Source organism: Eupeodes corollae, chromosome 1, assembly GCF_945859685.1.
Source record: "Eupeodes corollae chromosome 1, idEupCoro1.1, whole genome shotgun sequence".
Lineage (NCBI taxonomy): Eukaryota > Metazoa > Arthropoda > Insecta > Diptera > Syrphidae > Eupeodes > Eupeodes corollae.
In genome coordinates, this window is record NC_079147.1 from 104828604 (window position 1) to 104849669 (window position 21066).

Sequence of the window (21066 nt, forward strand, 5' to 3'; positions counted from 1 at the left end):
TGATAAAAATTGATTTTCGACTCAAATATCTTTACAAAATCTGAGATATTGGCTTTAATTTACTTTCATCTTTCAAAAAATATTGTTGTTAACAGTCAGTAAAATTTTGAAAAAAATCGAGTTGACAGTTTTTTTTACAAAAAATAAAAAAACCTAAAAAAAGCTTTAAACTACTCTTTTCTTTCGAAAAATATTGTTGTTAATATTCAGTAAAATTTTGAAAAAAATCGAATTGACAGTCTTTGTACAAAAAATAAAAACGTAAAAAATAAAATTAATAAAAGTTGATAAAAATTGATTTTCGACTCAAATATCTTTTCAAAAATTTGAAATAATGGCTTCAAACTAATTTTATTTCACAGAAAATATTGTTTTTGATATTCAGTAATTTTTATATAAAAATCCAACAGTCCTTTTTCTTAAAAAAATTAAATCTACGCAAATTTGGTAAAAATTGATACGAGTACAAACTTTTAAGTAAGACAAATCGACAGACGGGATGGGAAGTTCTCAGTGTGGGTCGCATCCCAGCCTCTTTTTTTATATTTTGAATTATTAATTTTTGGTATATAAAAACAAAATTTGTATTTTACTTCCTCAAACTGTGTTGCTAAAAGTACTACTTTTAACTGAAATTTAAAAATATGTCAATTTAAAAATATGTGATTTTTTTTAAAACTTTCTCAAAATTTTGTGTTCTTAATTTGTCTTCTTTCTACAAGTAAAACATATTTTGGTATTTATTTTAAGGTTTCTCAAGAACTATTGGACCGATTTCAATAATCTACTTTTTCTGTGCAAGCTCTTCTGGATTTTCAAATTGATAATGATTTTTGATGATAAAAAATGTCGTTGTTTTTTTAGATAAAAAATTCGAAATTTAAATGTTAAATTTATATCTACAAGCACTTTATTTATTACTTACCAAAAAGATTTTTAACACAAAAATTAAAAAAAAATTTTGGAAAAGATCTAATTTACATTTTTAAATCTTAAAATATAGGACATATTTTAAAACGGACTTTTTGGAAGACATTTGCATGTTCTAGCGACCCATTCGTCCATTTAATTTTTTTTTCAAAATCGATTTTCTGTTGATCTTAAAAGTTGATCTTAAAAATTTAAGTAAATCTACTTTTGAAGTGAATTTGCTCTAGAACTGAGATTTAAACACGAATTTCAATTAGGCCTATTCTGCTGTTCATCGGGGGGAATTTCACTTGAATTTTCACTTATCATTATTCTGCTATTCATTCGAAGCGAATCTGTGTACGTCGGTAATGTCGGTAACACTGCGCGGGCTTCTTCTATTCAAGTGAAAGCATTCATTCTATAAAATTCAGATCCGCATATAAAATGCAGCGGATTTTTCATTTGGTGTCAGACACCTGGAATATTTTGTTTTGTAAATAAAAGAATATTATTACTTTTTAACATTTCTCTAAAGCTCTCTGTTTGAGGATTATTTTATTCCTCTTCTTATAATTGGAATAAAAAATCCAATACTGCCTATTTCCAAAAATTACACAAATTATTCTGTTTAGGTGGATTGATTAAACTTTATTTTTGTATGAATCAAAACAATTTATCCAACATTCCCATCATTTTTAAATGAACAGCTGTTTATTTGAATTTCAAATAGATTTGAGATAATGTAGTTCACTCGATGGACAACAGAATGCAAAGGAAGTGTGAAAGTTAATCGAATATACGATCCACGTGAATAGCAGAATAGGGCTAATCTCAAATTCAAGAACCATGCATTCCATAAAATTTTTAAGTTTTGTTGACTCCTTTAGACCAAAATACGAGTAAGCAGACTGATAGTGACAGTAATCATAGATGTCCGAAAATTGAGCCTGAAAAAACTACTTCAAAAAAAGCCTAATAGTTCTTCATATCAGATCGTCTCTCTTGAATTTTTGTAGCGTTCTTCAAATTAATAGGCATGAAAAAAAGAAAAGTATATTGTATTTTTCGATAAAAGCTTTGTTCCTAAACGATTTCTTACATTTCTGCGTGAAACTATTGAGTTTTAGCTCTTAAATATGGTATATTGAAAAAACTGTTGGAATTTTGGAATGCTTTCATATGTAGGGAGCTGAACTGTTGCTCTTTATCACCAAAACTAAAGTACTGCCCTTCACGCTACCTCGACTCAACGGTCAAATCCTATCATTCCAGCGCAAAATGTTTGGAAGTTATACTCGACCCTAAAATAAACTGGAAACTATATATTGAAGTACGGGTTGAGAAGGCCTGTGTTGCCTTCTACGCCTGCAGCAAAACATGGGGAAAAAGTGGGAACTTCATTCGAAGATGATTTTATGGACATACACAGCCGTAGTACGATCAATCTTAACATATGGTTCAAGTGCGTGGTGGCCTGCTCTTAGCAAAGCCTATAATATTGATAAGCTAAACAAGGTTTAGAGAACAGCTTGCGTGGGCACCAGAGGGGCCATGCGTACCTGCCCAACGGAAGCCTTAAACGTTATTTTGGATCTTTTACATATACATATATTTTATACATAGTTTCCTTCAGCGCTATTAGGCTGAAGGAATCAAACAGCTGGTTGTCAAAACCTTATCGTCACAGCAACACAACGAAATCGATTCCCTCAGATATTATCTAGGTAGACACTGACTACTGCACTCCTACTTTGAGCCTTAGTAAGGGTTTTAAGGTTACTTTCCCATCCAGAAAAGATTGGGAGGATGACATCGTGATGATAGGTTTCGACACAATTATCTTTACTGACGGTTTAAATATGGAGAGCGAAATTAGTTCTGGGATCTTTCCTGTGTCCCTAAATGTAGCTAAATCCTCTAGGCTTCCTGACTTTGCTAGCGTTTTTCATACTGAACTGCTGGCAATAAGGGAGGCATGTTGGATACTTAAACAAAGCCCAAACTAAAACCGAAATGCGGCTATCTTCACAGACAGTCAGGCAGCTGTAAAAGCCATTAACTCGGCCACATCCTCATATAAATTGGTCCAGCAATGTCGCGATGAGCTTGCGAACCTGAATATTAACCTCGGTGTCACCCTGATCTGGGTTCCAGGCCATAGTGGTATCGTGGGAAATGAACGGGCTGACGAGCTAGCCAGGCAAGGGTCGGCCCTTCATAGCTCACTTGCGGAAATGGTTAACATTCCTCTTGGTGCTATGGAGGTGAGCTGGACTTTGTATGGATATAGGTGTAGATCCAAATGCAAAGTACGCCATAATGTGCCGTAATACAGTCCTAATACCTGAGAACGACGAGAAATCGACACATACGGGTCTTCGGCAACACTTTCACTTACAGCAGTGATATCGGCGAAACAATGACGCACAGGCCTTACGATATCTCCAACTAATCCAGTTTCCTCCAATTTGTTCACAATTTTGCCAAACGCTTGACAAATTCTCCAAGAGTAATTCTTCCCATGAAAAGTACTTTCCCAAATTCGACTTTCAGATTCGGCTTAAAAGTGTAGGTGCCCTCCATCCCTGAAAACAATACTTGCACACAGGAATTTGTGAGAGTTGTCCGTTACTAGGCTCTAGTTCTAAACGGACTGTTGCGCCACCTAATTTATTTATTTTAAAATCTTAAAATTCCGGAAAAATGTTTAAAGAAGTCCTTTCTGTATCTTTCGATGTTATTATCTGTAAAACAAAATTTAATTAAAGTCGATATGGAGAGTAAATAAAATAAAATATAGAACACCCTAAATATAGAATCTTTCATAAAGATTTCTATAAATTTTATCCTTAGAAAATGACATTAAACTAGATTTAAATAAGAACAAACAAAACCATTTGCCCAAATATCGTTGTTTAACTTCCGTATTTACAGATAGACGAACAAAATATTTTGCTTGTAGAAGGTTGCAAATTATATGAATCTTTTGATAATAAAAATTTAATTTAAAAAAAAAAATATGTTAATTTCCATAAAGTCATCAAATATTATAAAACACATTTCGGAAATGGCCATGACAATGAAAACAGACTCATATAAATCCGCCCGCCATATCGCAACCCATGCCATGCTATTCAAACACAAAAATATAAATGTTTTTAATATGGCAATTGAAAGACTTAAACGACTCTCATATAACAAAGCCTTTAAAGCTATGTGAATAGGGGCTTTCCGAACAAAATTATTCCATGAGATGTACATTTGCATCTTGTCTCGGTTTGGTGATAAGGCACGTACAGATTGCTCATTAAAATCTATTTTATGAGAGACAAGTGACAACCTTACGTAATTCATGCTGTGTAATGTGACAAAAACTTGAAGCCGATAACATTTTGGTTAACCTAGACAATGTAGCCCTGTACGGCTACATTCATCTGGGTTTACAAAACAATAATGACAATAATAATAGTTTCAAAAAATATTCCAGTCTTAATGTGAAATGAACCACAGTGTAATAGGAGGGCGAGCTAATTGGAAAACTTTGTAGATTAAAAGTTGTCATAAGATTAGGATTTTGAAAATAAAATGATGATAGTTTTTTGGAAGACCTTGAATGTAAGATCTGTAGATACAAGATATTAAAGTTTTATGAAAAAATTTTCACAAATTTTTAAAATTAAAGTAGGGAATTTGTTTTAATCAATTTTAAAACAATTTTTTTAATTGTTAAGGAAAGTATGTCCCACTGTAGAATACCAAAAATGTTTTATCATTGATCTGCACTTGGCCTGTTTAAGGTCGATAACATTCGCACTATAGGTATGGGAGCATTGGCATGTTTCAAAGCTTTTTCCTGTGACACATCATACAGAGTATGAATTTTAGATTGTGAGGGTTCAAACACTTTGTATATGACCGATAGATATAGGGTTAGATGACATTTTTATTGTTTAAGAGACCTTATACGAAAATAAAAACCAAAAACATTTTTGTTGCAAATCAATTAATAGATAAAGTTAACAAGGGTTAATTGAACTTTAAACATTTTGTTTGAAAAAAGAAACGATAAGTCCATACCCCTATGTTCTATTATCTTCAGTGTACATTCTTTTAAAGACAAAAGACTTATAAATTAAAAAGTGGGAGAAGAGGTTAAAGACAGTTCAAGGTGAACCTCGATAAATACTTATTGATGTTAAAAAAATGTTTTTTAAAAAAGCCAACAAACTATTCCTTAAAAAACATATTTGCAACATAAAGTGGCTTTATGAAAAAGGTTGTAAAAAATTACAGTGTCTTCTTAAAACTTGGCAAACAAAATGTAAGCCTTATTTTATTTACAGCCAGGTGGCAATTAACAATATAGCTCTTTTTTGGGTTCCAGGACAAAATGACATTGATGACTTTGAACAAAAAAGACAGATTGGCTAAAAACGGATTACACTAAAAATAAGCATAAAGCGTATAAATAAAAAGCCACTAAAATAAGTTTAACTCAAAATCCTTTCAAGATTCCTGAAATTTACAAGAAAATAGATGGTCAGTAAATGGCACTTTTTGGGTTTCGAGAAATGTATGGCTGATTATTTAGAAAGAATAAACAAATATCTTTTTTAAAAGCTTGGGATCTTTAACAAAAAACAGGTTATTCATTAGATATTTCCCATATGTCGTATTGAAAATTTTGACATTTCTCGACGTTTCAAGGTCCCTAGACTGTAAATAAAAGATTTTTAGAAATATGTCTGTGCGTGAGAGTGTACGTACGTTCGCGACGTTTTTTTCGTCGTCCATAGCTCAAGAACCAGAAGAGATATCGATTTCAAATAAATTTTGTTTTACAGATAATAAGGCAGAAAGATGCAGAATTGCGTGGATGGTTTTTTTACCACAGCAGTTTAAAAAAAAGGTGAACATTTTGGTTAGCACTAAATATCTTACGAACCAAAAACGCAAGAGACTTGAATTAAATTTAATATGATATATTGTAACGTGATATCAAAGAAGTATTTTTTTTTTTTAAAATCCATTTAAAGGTTTTTTTTATAAATCAAAAAAACTAAAAAAAAAATGTATCACCTCCAAAATTTTACGACTCAAATATGATTTCATCTCCAAAACCATTGTGTGCAACGAAGAATAATGTTTTTGACATCTGATAACATTTTGAGAAAAATAGAATTGACAGTTTTTTTATAAAAATTAAAAATTAAAAAAAAACATTACTAAAAGTTGGTAAACATTGAATATCGATTCAAATATCTTTACAAAAACTTGAAGTTTAGGCTTCAAACTTATTTTATCTTATAAAAAATATTGTTTTCAACATTCAGTAAAATTTTGGAAAAAAATCGAATTGACTGTTTTTTTTTACAAAAAATTAAAAAGCGAAAAAAATTTACAAAAGTTGTTAGGAAATGATTTTCGACCCAAATATCTTTTCAAAAATTTGAGATTATAGCTTCCAACTAATTTTTACTTATAAGAAATATTGTTTTCAACATAAGGACAAATTTGGAAATCGAATTGACACTTTTTTACATAAAATAAAAACCTAAAAAAAAAACAATACTAAAACTTGGTAAAAATTTACTTTCGACTCAAATAGCTTTTCAAAAATTAAAAATATTGGCTTCAAATTTATTTCATTTCTCAGAAAATATTGTTTTCAGTAATTTGTATATAATAATCCAACAGTCCGTTTTTTCATAAAACATAAATCTACAAAAAATAGTACGCAAATTTATTAAAAATTGATACGAGTACATATAGACAAACTTTAAAGCAAGACAAATCGACAGAAGGGATGGGAAGTTATCAGTGTGGGTCGCATCCCAGCCTTTTTTTTGTTTATAGTTTTAAAAAATTCGACTGACGAATACGGACTCTTTATGAAAATGTTTTCTGATAATCTCCTATTTTTTTAACGCAAAATTTCTGAATGCATGAAAGTAAGAAGGTCAAATAAATTTAAAGTTATAATAACGATGAATAATTTCGCATCAACAATTTTTATAATTAAAAAATTGTGCACGTGGCGTGTTCTGATATCTTTGTAAAATTAGGCACTATTTTTTCAGTGCTTAATTTTAAATTAAAGTAAATAGAACAAAATATGTTTTGCATTGTAATTTCTTACATTTGAGGATAGATACTGAACTATTGACTAACTATTGATTTATCTAATGATAATAAACTAATTTGATAGAAGATCAAAAACTCCCAAAAATTGGCATAATGATAGTCGCCCTCTAAATTTACAGAAAGTTAATTAATTTATTGTCAGTGTTTTAGATTTATTTATTCACGCTTAAGGCAAGCTATTACCTAAAATGGATATTACCCACACTGATAACTTCCCATCCCGTCTGGCGATTTGTCTTGCTAAAAAAGTTTGCAGGTTTTCGTGTTTTGTTAAAAATGTTATCACTAAAATTATTCTAAGAAATTTAAAAATCAGCAATAAGATTTTGCACATGATGAAATAGTTTTATTCCAAATCTGTTTTTGCTAACGAGATTTTTAGTCACAAACGAATTTTTACCAATTTCAGTAGCATTTCTTAAAAGTTTTTATTTCTTACATGAAAAAGTACAAATTGGATGAATAAATGAACTCACAAGATATCCAGAACTGAACATCATTTCTTACCAAATTTGCGTACTATTTTTTGTAGATTTTGTTTTTTTTTTTATGAAAAAACGGACTGTGGGATTTTAATAAAAATTTTTAATGAATATCGAAAATCATAATTTCTGTGAGTAAAATTAGTAATTACACTGCGACATCTACTACGGCGAATGCTGCCGAGATTGCTGTGGATTTGTTGTTGGAACTAGGCTCAAGCAAAAAGTGTGAGCGAGTGCATCACGACAATCCTCATCAAGGCTAAATTCGCCAACATAAGCCTAATATGCGCGCATGCCCCAACAGAGGAGAAAGATGAAGACACCAAAGACATTCTTCGAGCTCTTGGACAAGACATATGAGCAGTGCCCTGGCTATGATATTAAAATTGTTTTGGGAAATTTTAATGCCAAGCTAGGAAGAGAAGACATCGGGAGATACAGCCTGCACGACACTACCTCCGACAACGGATTCAGGCTGGTCGATTTCGCTGCGGGCGAAACGATCTGGTAGCTAGTACGCAGTTCACATGGGACATGGAAATCTCCTGATCAATCAACCGTCAACCAGATTGACCAAATTGCGATCGATGAACGACACTTCTTCAGTATTCAGGATATCCGAACATTCCGAGAGGGCAACATTGACTCGGACTACTACCTCGTTGTAGCCAAGGTACGGCTACGGATATTTCGATCCAAGCCAAAACAAGGAAGTACTGTGAGAAGATTCGACGTTAGACGGCTACATGGCAAGAGACTGCCATATCCTTTTCCGATCGAGTCTCTAATAACCTCTTAAGGAGTCCTATGCTCCCTGCGTTAAGCATTGAAAACCAGTGGCAGCATTGCCTTGCAGCCATCAGAGATGCCGCCTCTGAAGTGCTAGGTTTCACACGGCCACCACAGCGAAACCCCTGGTTTGGCGACGAATGCCGGCAAGCGCACAAAGCAAAACAAGAGGCATACAAAACGACGCTGCACAAAAGGACCAGAGCTGCTCGCGAGCTTTACGAGCAGAAGGTTAATGAGGAACACCGGCTTCTAAGATTTAAAAAAAAGAGAGCATGAGAAGCATGCGATCGAGGAGATAGAGGGATGTCACGACAGGAATGAGGTTCCTAAATTTTACCAAATGGTAAAAACCTCCCAAGGGTACCAGCCACGAACCGAAGCCTGTAAAGACGATCAGGGGAACATCGTAGTAGAAGCGCAGTTCATGCTGAGAATATGGAAAGATCACTTCTCCAAATTATATAACGGCGATGACAAACCGAATTCCGCTGTAAATGAGATAGAACCAATCAACTTTGGCGACGCAGATCAACAATTCCGCCTACCCGACAAACGTAGCTGCTGAAGCTGACGGCATCGCTGCCGAACTATTCAAAGCAGCAGGCGATGACTTGGTACGGAGCATGCACCAACTCATCTGCAAAATATGGTCGGAAGAAAGCATGCCCGATGAGTGGAATATCAGCATAGTATGCCCGATACATAAGAAAGGAGACCCTCTAAAGTGCGCCAACTACAGCGGCATCAGTCTCCTTAACATTGCGTATTCAATTCTCTCTGCTGTATTATGTGAACGTCTGAAGCCATTCGTCAACAACCTGATTGGTCCTTATCAGACCGCGTATGACAGCATCTATAGAGAAGAGCTCTATAGAGCAATGTCTAGTTTTGGCATCCCTGTCAAACTTATACATTTTTGCAGAATGACGATGGATAATGCACGCTGCTCTATCAAGGTCGGAAAAGATCTCGCCGATGCATTTGATGTCAAAAAAGGTTTTAGACAAGACGACGCACTGTTATGCGACTTCTTCAATATCGTTCTAGAAAGAATTGTGCAAAACCAAACAGCCAACACTAGAGGCACAATCTTCCAAAGGTCCATCCAATTACTCGGATACGCAGATGATATTGACATAATTGGAAGATCAAAATGTGGTGTCAGTGGAGCGTTTTTGAGCATTGCGACGGAAGCGAAGAAGATGGGTTTAGTGGTCAAACCATCAAAAAAGAACACTGAACAACGACGTCTTGGACAAAACGTCACCATGGATAGCTTTAACTTCGAGGTAGTTGTCTACCTAGGCAGTAAGCACTGCTATTAACACAGACAACGACACCAGCGCTGAAATCAAACGAAGAATAACTCTTGCAAATCGCTGCTGCCTTGGACTTAGAAGGCAATTGAGAAGTAAAGTCCTCTCTCGAGCATCTAAAATCACCATCTATAAGACACTCATCATCCTGGTTCTCATTTATGGCGCTGAGGCTTGGGACCCTGTCAAAGTAAGATGGGAGCGTCTTAGGATGCTTCGATAGAAAAATTCTGATTTTCGGTCCCGTACGCATAGATGGAGAATGGAGGAGAAAATATAACGTCGAACTGTACGGGCTGTACAGCGACACTCACCTAGTTAGCAGAATTAAAGTCCAACGGCTTAGATGGCTAGGTCATGTAGAGCGGATGGACATCAACGCTCCAGCCCGGAAGGTTTTCGAATCCAATCCCGAGGAACGGCGCAGTAAAGGAAGACCGCGACTCAGGTGGCGCACCCAGGTGGGAGAGGACCTCAACCAACTTGGCGTGCGAAACTGGAGACAGCTAGCTAGGGACCGAGCTGGCTGGAGACGCATGTTGGTTGAGGCCCAGGTCCACCCCGAACTGTAGCGCCACCTTAAGTAAGTAAGCCATTGATTTATCTAACAATTTTATAGAGGATCAAAAACACCCAAAACCTGTCTCTAGATGATCCACGCTAACAAAGAAACCACCCGATAACTTTTTCGATATTTTTTAGGATACAAAGATTTCCATGTCCCCTTGTGGATATTAAGATGCCTGAACTGCGTACTAGCTACCAGAACGTCTCGCCCCGCAGCGAAATCGACCAGCCTGAATCCGTTATCGGAGGTGGTGTCGTGCAGGCTGTATCTCCCGATTATGCCACCAAAGATGTCTCCTCTTCCTAGCTTGGCATTAAAATCTCCTTAGACAATTTTAATGTCATAGCCAGGGCACTGCTCATATGTCTTGTCCAAGAGCTCAAAGAATATGTCTTTGGTGTCTTCATCTTTCTCCTCTGTTGGGGCATGCGCGCATATTAGGCTTATGTTGGCGAATTTAGCCTTGATGCGGATTGTCGTGATGCGCTCGTTCACACTGTTGAAACTCAAGACTTTTTGCCTCAGCCTAGTTTCAACAACAAATCCACAGCCAAATAGGCGCTGTCTTTGTTCTCGGTAGCAGTCGCCGTAGTAGATATCGCAGTCTTTTAGTTTTGCGTTTGCCCGGTCCACCCCATCGCACTTCTTGGATGGCTGCAATATCTGCCTTGCAGAAGTTTAGGGCTTCCGCTAATTGTTCGGCTGCACTAGGTCTGTTAAGGGACCTAACATTCCACGTACATATCCGAAGTTCGTTGTCCTTAATTCGTTTGCGTTGGTTGTCAACAGTAAATCCGTCCGTATCCGAGGCTTGTTGGTGCTTCGCAACTATGAAAGCTTTTCCGTGGCCAGGAAGTTACCCTGACGGCACAACCCCCAACCTGGAGGGCCATATCCTAAGTATAACTCCAAGGATGGGGAACCGGATAAAACCACTCCTTATAGGCCTGGGCTCCAAATAAGTCGAATAAGCCCCATAAGGTGTTCACTAAGTAGTTCAACCTTACTGGAACTGGAGACGCCACCGTTGATTCCATCTCGGGAATTCCTCCGTTGCCGTCTGGATAAGGAGAGGTGCCTTAGTGGAAACACCTCTCCCCACCTCTCTCGTTTGCTGCCCCCAACAACTTTCCACTGGGGTTGGAACCCAATCTCCAGTTGAGGTACTAGGCACCCGATGTTCACCATGGGGAGGTGAGAGTAGGAGTTGATAGACATAGGTTGGTTTTGAGAAAAACCTGTGGACGCTTGTGTCCTCTTGAATGCACATGTCTACCATTTGAACATCAATTTTAGATAATCTTTAATAAAGAGATTACAAAAACCCTTTATTGAACCCTATTTTAAACAACATTTACTTATACAACTTTAAGTTCTTTTAAAACTTGTTTTACGGCAACTTACTATTGCACCAAAAAGTAAACTTTTACCAAACTCACAACTGAAACTCCGGACCTTAAATGTTCTCTTAGTGCACTTTAATGTTCTAAGTTAATTGCACTCCATTAGTTTTAGTTTCATCTCCAAACCAATTTGTATTGGCTTTGTTACGGAAGCCTAATTTCACAAATTGCATTTAATATGATAAAAATTATATAATTCATTTGTATTTGTTTACTTTATAGAATTTTTTCGTTTTTATTTAGTATTTTGTAAACTATCATTCATAAATGATGATACTTTTACCATGGATACTTCCACTATACCTTCTTTCTTCGGTCGTCATTTCAGTGGATGTAAGTTTTATTTTTAAATAATGTCATAAAATAATATTTTAACAACGCGTTTTATACATTGAAGGCATTTATAGTCGAAGATGAAGATTGTCGATCGTGTTTAAGTAAGTCTTACTCATATGAATCATCAAAGAAGTTAATCAAATATTTATTTTTATTTTCAAACAAAAAGCATGTGGTGTTTCGAATAACAATAGAATCGTTGGAGGTGAGGATGCTGAAATAAATAAATATCCTTGGACTGCGATGTTGCTTTCGCGAGGATTTTTTCGATGTGGAGGCTCTTTGATTAATAACAAATATGTCCTTACTGCCGCTCATTGTGCAAAACCTTCCGATGCATATAAATATGAAGTTCATTTCTTACAAAACCGACTCTACACTCATAATAGTGAAAGGATTAGTCGAAGGGTAGTTTTGAATAATGTATTTTCAAAGCTTCGTTAATTTTTATATTTTTTGTCCTCAATAGATATCGGAAGTAATCGTACATCCGAATTATAATCGCGGGGCCGCAGAAAACGACATCGCCTTACTCAAACTTAGTCATTCAATTAGATTTGATGATAAAATTCGGCCAGTTTGTCTTCCACCAGCTATGAGTTTACACACTGAACAGGATGTGAGGTTAAGAAAGTTTAAGTTACAATTTTGTTAATAAATTTCTGAAAATTTGTTAAAAGGCAATCATAGTTGGCTGGGGTGCCCTTGAAGAACACGGAAGAGCATCACCGCAAATTCAGGAAATTTCGGTTCCAATTATAAGCAATAATCAATGTGGAGATTATGGACTAAAAGTTACTGATGCAATGATATGTGCTGGTGTCAAAGAAGGAGGAATGGATTCGTGCCAAGTAAGAAATTACAATGAATCATGTTCTTTAACATTTTGTAATAGTGATTTTTTTAGGGTGACAGTGGTGGCCCATTGCATGTTATTATTAATTCAAAGTTAACTCAAGCTGGTATTTATTATTATTGTTACAATTCTATTAAACATATGTAATTTTTTGTTAAACATTTTATTATTTTATGTTTTACTAGGTATTGTTTCGTGGGGAATTGGATGTGGTTCGCCACATTTTCCTGGAGTTTATACTAAGGTTTCAAACTATATTCCTTGGATTGGTGAGATCACCGCTGACGCTTGCACTTGTTAATTTGTGAGAAGATACAAATACAATAATAAAATATGAATATATGAAATTTATAAACAAAGTTTTTATTTTTAAAACTGTAAAAGTGCTTCACATTGAGGTCTATTGTGAAAGGTTTTATTTGTTTACGCTTATAATTCTAAAACACAGTGCTAGCAATTGGGAAGAAGGAATGGATAAGAGATATGGCTGCACATTGTAATAAGTAGGAATTTTTGAGCCTGGTAAAGCATATAATCTTTTGTCATTCCTAAAAGTACGTGTATTACGGTTAAGGGGGCTATTTTACTAAATCATTGTTATGAAAATAGCGATATAATATTGATAACCATGACATCTTGCGGTGGGGCTCAAGAGCAATAAATGTCCCAGTATGAGAAAGCGCAATTATAATTTTTAGTCTATTTTAATCAGTAGTATTTTTCTGGTTTGTGACACACATATCCAGAACTGAAAGCCTCGATAAAAGTGCCACCCATTTAGAGTGGCATTGAAGCTGAAGATGGTTACGCTTTAGTAACAGTAGACAGCATTGAGTTTTCGAAGCATTAAAATCTACACGATTGTTGATTACATAGTTGAAAATGCTGTCAAGATCAGAATTCAAAGAGTTCGCTGACAGTCATAGTCTACATTCGAAGGACAGCGAATCTAAAAACGAATATGATATAATTTCGAAAACGAAACAATTTAGTTTTCAGAAGAAAAATCATTTATAAAAATAAAGAAGAGTGTGGATTCGTCATCGGCGCCAGACTTAGGCAAGAAGTCTTGAGCTATAGGTACATCAATGAGCGCCTCATGACCATACGCATCAAGGCTAAATTCGGCAACATTAGCCTGCTATGCGCGCACGCCCCCACAGAAGAGAAAGACGACAACACCAAAGATATGTTCTTCGAGCTCTTAGACAAAACATATGAGCAGTGCCCTAGCAACGATATTAAAATAATCCTGGGCGATTTTAATGCCAAGCTAGGAAGGGAAGACATCTTTGGTGGAATAATCGGGAAGAACAGCCTGCACGACAACACTTCCGACAATGGATTCAGGCTCATAGATTTTGCTGCGGGGCCAGTACGCGTTTTCCTCACCTCAACATCCACAAAGGAACTTGGACTTCTCCAATATACAAAAATCAAATAAATATTTTTTTTTGTCTCTAGAAAATGTGAATTTTTGAACTTGATTTTTTTAAAGAGTTTGCCATCAAAATACTTATCGAAAATTCATTTAAAAATTACCTTTACAAGACATTTGGGACGGGCTAGAATCTGATATTTACAACATAAACACTGGTGTGTCTCAAGGCTCGGTTTTATCTCCAACTTACTTACTTACTTACTTAAGGTGGCGCTACAGTCCTGTGTGAACTAGGGCCTCACCCAACAAACTTCTTCATCTAGCTCGGTCCCTAGCTAGATGTCTCCAGTTTCGCGCTCCAAGTTGGGTGAGGTCACCTTCCACTTGTGCGCGCCACCTGATCCGCGTTCTTCCTCTACTGCGCTGTCCTGTGACCCAGCCATCTTAGTCGTTACAGACAGTACAGCTCGTCGTTCCATCTTCTCCTCCACTCCCCTTCGATGCATACGGGACCGTAGATCACACGAAGAACTTTTCTCTCGAAGCGACCCAAGGTGCTTTCATCCGCTTTTGTCATGGTCCATGCTTCTGCACCGTATAGCAGGACGGGGATGATGAGGGTCTTATATAGCAACACTTTGGTCCCTCGAGAGAAGACTTTACCACTCAATTGCTTTCTTAGTCCAAAGAAACAGCGGTTAGCAAGAGTTATTCTGCGTTTGATCTCAGCGCTGGTGTTGTTTTCTGCGTTTACAGCGGAGCCTAAGTAGACGAAGTCCTTGACTACCTCAAAGTTACGTCTGTCGATTGTGACATTTTGACCAAGACGTCGGTGTTGTATGTCCTTTCTAGACGACAGCATGTACTTTGTTTTGCCTTCATTAACCGTTAAACCCATTTTTCCTCCTCTGCCTCAATACTCACATAAGCCCCATTGACATCACGCTGAGTTCTTCCAATAATGTCAATGTCATCAGCATATGCCAGTATATGGATAGACTTTTGAAAGACAGTGCCTCTAGTGTTGAAGTGTGAGCTCTGTACTATTCTTTCAAGCACGATGTTAAAAAAATCACATGACAACGCATCACCTTGTCTAAAGCCTTTTTTGACATCAAAAGGTTCTGTTAAGTTGTTTCCAACCTTTATGGAGCAGCGTGAACTCTCCATGGTCACCCTGCACAAACGGACGAGTTTGGCAGGGATGCCAAAACTATACATGGCTCTATACAGCTCGTCCCTGTAGATGCTGTCATATGCGGCCTTGAAATCGATGAAAAGATGGTGGCTGTCGATTTGGTGTTCTTGGGTCTAAAACCACACTGATAAGGACCTATCAGGTGGTTGTCGATGGGCTTTAGACGTTCACACATTACGGCAGAGAGGATTTTATAGGCGATGTTAAGTAGAATGATTCCTTTATAGTTGATGCAAGTTTAGAGGGTCTCCTTTTTCTCAGGATCGATCAAACAATACGGAGGTTCCGTATAGCGAGCACGCTTTCTTCCTCCTAACCAACTTATCTCCAGCTGCTTTAAAGAGCTCGGCATTCAAGCCATCCGCTCCAGCGGCTTTATTAGACTTCAACTTAGATATGACAATCTTTACTTCGTCTAAGTCGGAAGGACGGGATTGTTGGCTTTCGTCGTCTATGTTGAATGGATCAACCTGCTTGACAGCGGAATTCAGTTCGTCGTCGCCGTTATACAGTCTGCAGAAGTGGTCCTTCCATATCCTCAGCATTGACTGCGGTTCCACTATGATGTTTCCACTTTCGGCTTTGCAGCCTTCGGTTCTAGGTTTATGTACCTGTGAATTTCGTTTCTCTCGTCCTTTTATGCAGCGCCGCTTTGCGTGCTTGTTGTTTGGCTGCATTTGCCTGCCGACATTTCTCAAGGGGTTCCTTGTTGGTGGCTGTTCGAAACCCAATACATCAGAGGCGGCTTCTCTGATTGCATCTTTGCAATGTTGCCAATGGTTTTTGATTCATTGTGTTGGCGGCAGAGAACTTCGAGAGAGGTTACTTGGAACTCGTTCGGAAAAGGATTTGGTGATCTCTGGCGATTGTCCGAGTCGATGTTAGCTCCTCGGAAAGTTTGTAAATCCATGGTGCTGGAAGCGTGTCTGGCGTCGATCACAATATGGTCAATCTGGTTGACCGTAGATTGATCTGGAGAAGTCCAAGTTCCTTTGTGGATGTTGAGTTGTGGAAAACGCGTACTGGCTACCTTGACGTTTCGCCCCGCAGCAAAATCTATGAGCCTGAATCCGTTGTCGGAAGTGTCGTCGTGCAGGCTGTTCTTCCCGATTATTCCACCAAAGATGTCTTCCCTTCCTAGCTTAGCATTGAAATCGCCCAGGACAATTTTAATATCATAGCTAGGGCACTGCTCATATGTTTTGTCTAGGAGCTCAAAGAACATATCTTTGGTGTTGTCGTCTTTCTCTTCTGTGGGGGCGTGCCCGCATATCAGGCTAATGTTGCCGAATTTAGCCTTGATTCGTATGGAAATGAGGCGCTCATCGATGCACCTATAGCTCAAGACTTCTTGCCTAAGTCTGGCTCCAATGACGAAGCCGCATCCAAATAAGCGCTGTTGGTTTTCGTGGTAGCAGTCACCATAGTAAATATCGCAGTTTTTCATCCTCTTTTTGCCCGGCGCATCCCGTCGTATTTGCTGGATGGCGGTGATATCTGCTTTATAGCGGTCTAGGGCCCAGCTGCTAACTTTCTTCAAAACCATCTCCGTGATTAAGATAATCATGGTGACGTACATTCCTGACACCAGTAAAACCAAATCAATCATCAACATGAGCTACAGCCTTCACTCCACAACTCCTTACGATGATTTTAAACATGACTAAAATCCATAAGTGCGTGAACAGAACACCGCCTTGGAGTGTTTCACTACTTACAGGTTTAGAAGAGATTGTTTTACCTAACCAAAATTGAATCCTTTTATCACTTAGCATCCAATTTATCCATTCTCGAATAAAACCCGTACCCCAAAGTGAGTAATTGATTCGTGGATGTAATTGAAAGCATCTCTGCGTCTAGGAAGGCAGCAAGTAAAATTCTTTATAATTAATTGTCTTCTCAATAGCATGTCCCAGTAGACTTGTTTTTGAGTGTTATTATAAAAAAAATACAAGTTTGTGAAACTTAAAGCCTAAAATCATTTTAAACCTTTCTTAGCATTTCTCATGAAATTGCTAAACTTACCACTGTAAAAAATAAATGTTTCATAATACATAACAAGTTTATAAGGAAATTGTTATTTTCTGAAAACCCAAAATTATAAAAATATTTCCAATTTTTTTGTTTTTGTTTGATGTTGAATTTTTCATTAAATCTTTCTCATAACAAATTATATTTTTCCTAAGCCTGGCAAAAATCCTCGTTTCAAACCCTCCCAGTGCCGGGCGGTAATGATCACCACAGTTGTCTTGCACGTTGTCAAGATGGAGATCAGCTAAGGACAGGTTGAATTGCTGAAGGTTCCTACTCCTTAATAGTAGCAAGCTTTAGCAATGCAATTTGACCATAGATACGGGGTCCCTAATTTCATTGGTGGTGTGAGCGTCTTACATAATCCTTGTCGAAGAATGAAAGGCTGGGGGGGAAACTAGTCGCTAACGAGCTCATTCGGATGAATTGGCAGGGTCCGTCTTATCTTCTGCCTTACCCCGGTATATCGGCTCTGCCAGGGGTGACCTCCTTTTTCCGACCTACTTTGAAGGGTAGCTCATTTAGCGCTGGTAGTTCCAGCACTTGTGAGCAACCCAAAACCACAGAAAGTATAGGCAGTGCTATTCATAGCACTTCTATACTTCCTAAACCGCATACAAAACCGAAACCCTCGAGTAGCAGTGCAACTCGAGGAACCAAAAAACAATCAGAAGGTGCTCTTCTCAGGAACCGCTTCAAATCGGCCTCTCACATTCTTGCCAAGATTGCCAAAAGTGAAGAGACCGGAGGGATTCATGAAAGGGACGCCCAAAATAAAATAAAGTACCAGAAGGTTGTTGAGGAATACAGACCAGCGCCTCTTACCTTCTGCGGTTTAGCGAGGAGAGTCAGGGACTCTCAAAAAGGCCGAATACAAACTCAGTTTTGGCGTAAGGAATGCCAAAATCAAGATTCTGCACAGTCAGGGAACAGACACTGATGACAACGTCGAGGATGATGATGTTATAAGCGGAGTCGAGATCCCCAGCGAGTTGCCGGGCCCCAGCTCTGCAGCTAAAAATAATTAATAAACGCGCTGAAGGTCATCCAGATTAATCTGAAGCACTCTAAAAGCGCTTCAGATAATCTGAGATTTTTCCTTAGGGAGGAAAACTTCGACATTGGCGTTATCCAAGGATAAACGGCCTCAAGGTGTGACACCTCCAACACAACCAATACGACATCTTTTATAAAACCGCAGAGCAAGACCAAGGTAATGCCAGAAGCTAAGAAACATTTAAAAGGTTTTTTATGTACAAATTTTAGGACATTTGTAACAGAGGCAATACTCCCACTTTCGTCTTTCCGAGCTCGGAAAATTATGATGGATGGGAGGATGTGCTTGATGTTACTTTAGTAAACAACCGTAATTTATTAGTGGAGAATTGGAGAGTTTCCCCTTTGAATTCGTTTTCGGATCACAAGTGGATTGTTTTTCAAATTAATTTCGAGTCGAAAAACCCTCCACCTTATAGAAATCCCAAAAGAACTGACTGGACGAAATTCAGTCAAATTGCGAATTCCAAACTAAGCAACTTACCGAATCTCACTGAATCGATAGGAGACCTTGAATCAAAGGTGAAAACCTTTGAAACTTCTATAAGTAAAGCATTTAGAATCTCTTGCCCAGTTAAATATAGCCGTAAAACCCTTCTTTGGGGGTGGAATGAAGAACTGTCGAGTCTTAGGAAAATGACGAGGACAATTTTCAATATCTTCCCCAAACATAAGTTTTACCAATCGTATAAAGACTTTCTTAAAATTTACAAGCAAGCCCTGTCATCAGCCAAAAGGCAAGGCTGGAGAGAATACTGTCAACCAATCGAAGACATAAAGGACTCCGCAAGGTTCAGCAAAGTTTTATCGAAGGAATTGTAATCCTTCATTTTTAAAAAAGCCTGATGGAACCTGGACAGCCTCTCCAGTCGAATCTCTTGAGCTACTGATGAAGACGCACTTTCCGGGTTGCGAGAGTGATAACCCCGAATCGCCTGAAACCACAGAGCTAAACGTAGCTCATATGGAGCAAGTCAATTCCGTTATAACCAGAGAAAATATTTTGTGGGCCATCAATACTTTTTCTCCATATAAATCCCCAGGCAGGGATGGCATACTGCCAGTTATGCTTCAAAAGTTGCATGATGTGGCAGCTCCATGGCTGGAACAAATTTTGAAAGGTTGTCTCCTTCTCAAACATGTGCCCATGTGTCGTGGAGACAGGCCAAAGTAGTTTTTATCCCGAAAGTGGGTAGGCGAGGTCACGAATCCGCGAAGGATTTCATACCAATAAGCTTAACATCTTTTGTGCTTAAAACCTTGGAGCGCATTCTTGATTGCCATATTAGAGAAATCCTAGTTGGACGACCTCGAAAGCTCTCAGCATGCTTATCTTAAGGGCAAATCTACTGAGACTGCCCTCCATGAGGTAGTGCGTACTGTAGAACAAACAATCCATTATAATGAATTTACTATTCCCACCTTCCTAGACATAGAAGGTGCTTTTAACAACGTCCTTACAGAATCCATAGAGGAATCGCTCGTTAAGTTCGGTGTAGAAGACTTCATTCGAGAATGGATTATTTCCATGCTCAGTGGTAGGAAGATTCGAGCCTCTCTAGGCAATACTATCGCAACAAAACACGTGAGTATGGGAACACCCCAGGGTGGTGTTCTTTCGCCTTTTCTATGGCTTCTGGTTATGGATACAATTCTCGTTAAATAAGAGAGATGTGGAGTGAAGGCGGTAGCCTACGCCGATGATTTGGTGCTATTGGTGTCAGGAAAGTACACCTCTGTGATTAATGAAATCACGGAGTCAGCTTTGAAGAAAGTTGGGGTACCACAGGGGCCATGCGTACTTGAACAACGGACGCCTTAAACGTTATTTTGGATCTTCTACCAATCGACCTTTTTATTAAATCCATAGTTTCCTGCAGCACTATTAGGCTGAAGGAATGAAACAGCTGGTTGTCAAAACCTTATGGTCACAGCAACACCAAGAAATTGATTCCCTCAGATATTATCTCGGTAGACACTGACTACTGACTCCTACTTTGAGCCTTAGTAAGGGCTTTAAGGTTATTTTCCCATCCAGAGAAGATTGGGAGGATGACATCGTGTCGATAGGTTTCGACACAACCATCTTTACTGACGGCTCAAAGATGGAGTGCGGAGTTGGTTCTGGGATCTTTTCTGAGTCCCTAAATGTAGCCAAATCATTTAGGCTTCCTGACTTTGCTAGCGTTTTTCAGGTTGAATTGCTGGCAATAAGGGAGACATGTAAGATACTTAAACAAAACCCAAACCAAAACCGAAATGTGGCTATCTTCACAGACAGTCAGGCAGCTGTCAAAGCCATTAACTCGTCCACATCCTCATCTAAATTGGTCCAGCAATGTCGCGATGAGCTTGCGAACCTGAATATTAACCTCGGAGTCACCCTGATCTGAGTTCCGGACCATAGTAGTATCGTGGGAAATGAACGGGCTGGCGAGCTAGCCAGTCAAGGATCGACGCTTCATAGCTCACTTGCGGAAATGGTTAACATTCCTCTTGGTTTTATGAAAAGGTAAAATCTTTTCTATCTACCAAACTGAATCAAGCCGAAGGTGGAGCAATTTACCCAACTGCATTATATATAAGGA

General features: G+C 38.0%; 1 protein-coding gene across 2 annotated transcripts in view; it reads left to right on the forward strand.

The window, feature by feature from the left end:
- LOC129943186 (trypsin-1-like) overlaps positions 1-13171 on the forward strand; it is a 31180-nt gene extending 18009 nt beyond the window's left edge. Inside the window, exons 2-8 of one of the 2 annotated variants that reach the window (XM_056052467.1) lie at positions 11864-11953; positions 12018-12057; positions 12126-12364; positions 12426-12575; positions 12637-12807; positions 12864-12918; positions 12998-13171. In XM_056052467.1, coding sequence (XP_055908442.1) covers positions 11888-11953; positions 12018-12057; positions 12126-12364; positions 12426-12575; positions 12637-12807; positions 12864-12918; positions 12998-13113 — 837 coding nt within the window. In that variant the 5' untranslated portion in view covers positions 11864-11887 and the 3' untranslated portion in view covers positions 13114-13171. Of the gene's footprint in view, positions 1-11842; positions 11954-12017; positions 12058-12125; positions 12365-12425; positions 12576-12636; positions 12808-12863; positions 12919-12997 lie in introns of both variants that reach the window. The other variant, XM_056052468.1, reaches the window with a different exon arrangement.
- The last annotated feature ends 7895 nt before the right edge of the window (positions 13172-21066 follow it).